Below are 2,225 nucleotides of genomic sequence, written 5' to 3'. Positions count from 1 at the left end.
TCATCTATGAGTGATGTTTTAAGGATTATGTGAATTAATAATGTGATTTACGCAGCAAAATATAGGTAAATAAATACTGTCTCACCTCCAAATTGTATTTGGATGAGGAAAAGGGGAGAACATAAAAGATAACCAATTTGAAGTTAGGAAGCCTAGGAAGCTAGCTAGTTCCAATCATTCTAATCAGTTTAAAAAAATAAAATAATCATCTTATCTTTACCTTTTTTAAAATTAAAGAAATATACCAAAAAAAAGAATGTACACAAACAACATATCTTGCCAGAGAAATAGTTTATTGGAAAGCCCATCAAGAATTTTTTTCTCTATGAAAATATCCAGTATAAGAAATAGGATCCAAGAAGCAACATGACCAAGAAAATATAGTCAGAGCTCTGACAGATTTCAGTAGTATTTTGATAATAGATGATGTTCACCTGCCCAAATGATCCAAATGATTATTCAGCCGAATAACCATAAAAAATGTCTCAATTTTTTCCCATTAAAATGAAAAGTAGGTTTTCCATATCTGGGCCATCTGGTCTACCTCAACATCTGATAAACTGCCCAGGCAAGTGAATACTGAATAGACAGCTTCTGGGTTCTTCATTGTCAGGCATGGAGCAAAGCAATCATCATTCAGCAGCAGCTTGAGATGCAGGGCTCACAGGAGGGCTGAGTGTAGGTTGTGAGGTTGAGGGTCTCCAGGCCTGGGGTAGGGTGGCTGGAGTTGAGCAGGAAGCAGGTGGGCACACAGGGCTGAGGAATATGGCAGGGTGGGGGGCAGTTGTCACAGCAGGTTGGCTCCAGTAACCAAGTCGTGTGTGGGCAGGTGCTAGGCAGGCAGACTCCACACCGGCAGCATTTGTCAGAGGAGCAGATGGTGGTGGCGGGGCCAGTGGGTACGCTGCAGCAGCAGGGAACACAGCAAGCCATGGTGTTGAGAATCTGGTTTGCTCCTGGTTTCTTGCAAAGATGAGGTTTCTGGGATACAAATGTCTCCTCTTGCTTTGAGGCTTTTATATATGCTCCCTGGTGGGTGTTGGTCCAACCAGAAAGCTTCCTCTCATTTTTGTTTATCCCACTTGTCTTCACTAAGATTCTCTAATCAGTTTGGTATTTACTTGTCCATTGAGAGTCCTGCCTTATTAAGGTAAATCATGTTTTTGACTCATTGATTTGTCATTTTTGTCATAAGATGGTTGCATTTTATCTTCACAGGGTCTGGAATGCCAAACTTGATTATGGATAATCAGTCTGAGAGAAAATTTAGCTATAGTTTCAGAGGCTATATTCTTCTCCCTGTTTTCCTCCCCCTTAATTTAAAATAGTATGCATAACATGATTCCATTTTTAATTACTAATTTTGGTACATGTAACTCAAGCGGTTAAATGGACCATTCTCTCAATAAAGTCAATAGGGACATGGCTACTTACAGATGAATGTTACATATGGCTATATGCACCTCAGACATATTTACCTTATTTATTGAGGATATAATTCAGGTTCTATTGAGCAAGTGGGGTGATAGCCAGAATGGAATAAGATGAAACCCCTTTCATTATTTTTAATCTATTGCAAGTTTCCAAAGGTTGTATTACTCTTATGTTTTTTTTTTTTTTACAATTTTATTCTCAAAGTTATGCCAATCTCATAGTGAGTCAAAATGTAAATTCTTTGGGAAGAAAGATGCACCCAGTTGCTGACCTTTGTTAAATGTACCAGTAAAAGAAAATCACCTCATCTTATTCATTTTCAAATGAATGCTATACTTAATTTAAAATAAATTGAAACACGAACTAAAAAGAGAAGTCATAGGTTCATAAAACAACAGTGGCTTCTGGAAGGGCATCCAATCCAATGTGATTTAGAGCTATAGAAATCCTTTTTTTCACTGACTTCCTACTGTGAATGTTTGTTTTCACACCTTGGATCTTCAATTGGGTTGTAAATTCTTTTGAGGAATGCCTTATACAACATTCTTCACCTTAGTTGGCCTTGATTTGCCATTCTGTAGGTTGACAGATGAGGAAGTTGGACTGAATATGTTACTAATATGTAACATCCAGATTCCAGCATTTTCACATACTTCCTCTTGATCAGCACAAAACTATTCAGTTAGTAGAATTTAAATTACATAATTTGTTGGATAGCAAGTTGCTGTTGAGTAAACATGAAGTACAGATTCTTTGGTTGGGTGTTTCTGAGGAGACATTACTGAAAACCA

At 37.6% G+C, this 2,225-nt stretch overlaps 1 protein-coding gene across 1 annotated transcript; it reads right to left on the bottom strand.

The window, feature by feature from the left end:
- Positions 1–274: 274 nt before the first annotated feature.
- Positions 275–1,004, bottom strand: LOC129516676 (keratin-associated protein 3-3). The gene has a single exon (XM_055336189.1). It carries the CDS (start codon positions 931–933, stop codon positions 637–639), a length of 297 nt encoding a protein of 98 aa, XP_055192164.1. The 5' UTR covers positions 934–1,004; the 3' UTR covers positions 275–636.
- Positions 1,005–2,225: the final 1,221 nt, after the last annotated feature.

The sequence above is a fragment of the Nyctereutes procyonoides genome, unplaced genomic scaffold, assembly GCF_905146905.1.
Source record: "Nyctereutes procyonoides isolate TBG_1078 unplaced genomic scaffold, NYPRO_anot_genome, whole genome shotgun sequence".
Classification (NCBI taxonomy): Eukaryota; Metazoa; Chordata; class Mammalia; order Carnivora; family Canidae; genus Nyctereutes; species Nyctereutes procyonoides.
The sequence above is the reverse complement of the archived record's forward strand: the minus strand, read 5'-3'. Positions and strand labels throughout refer to the sequence as shown.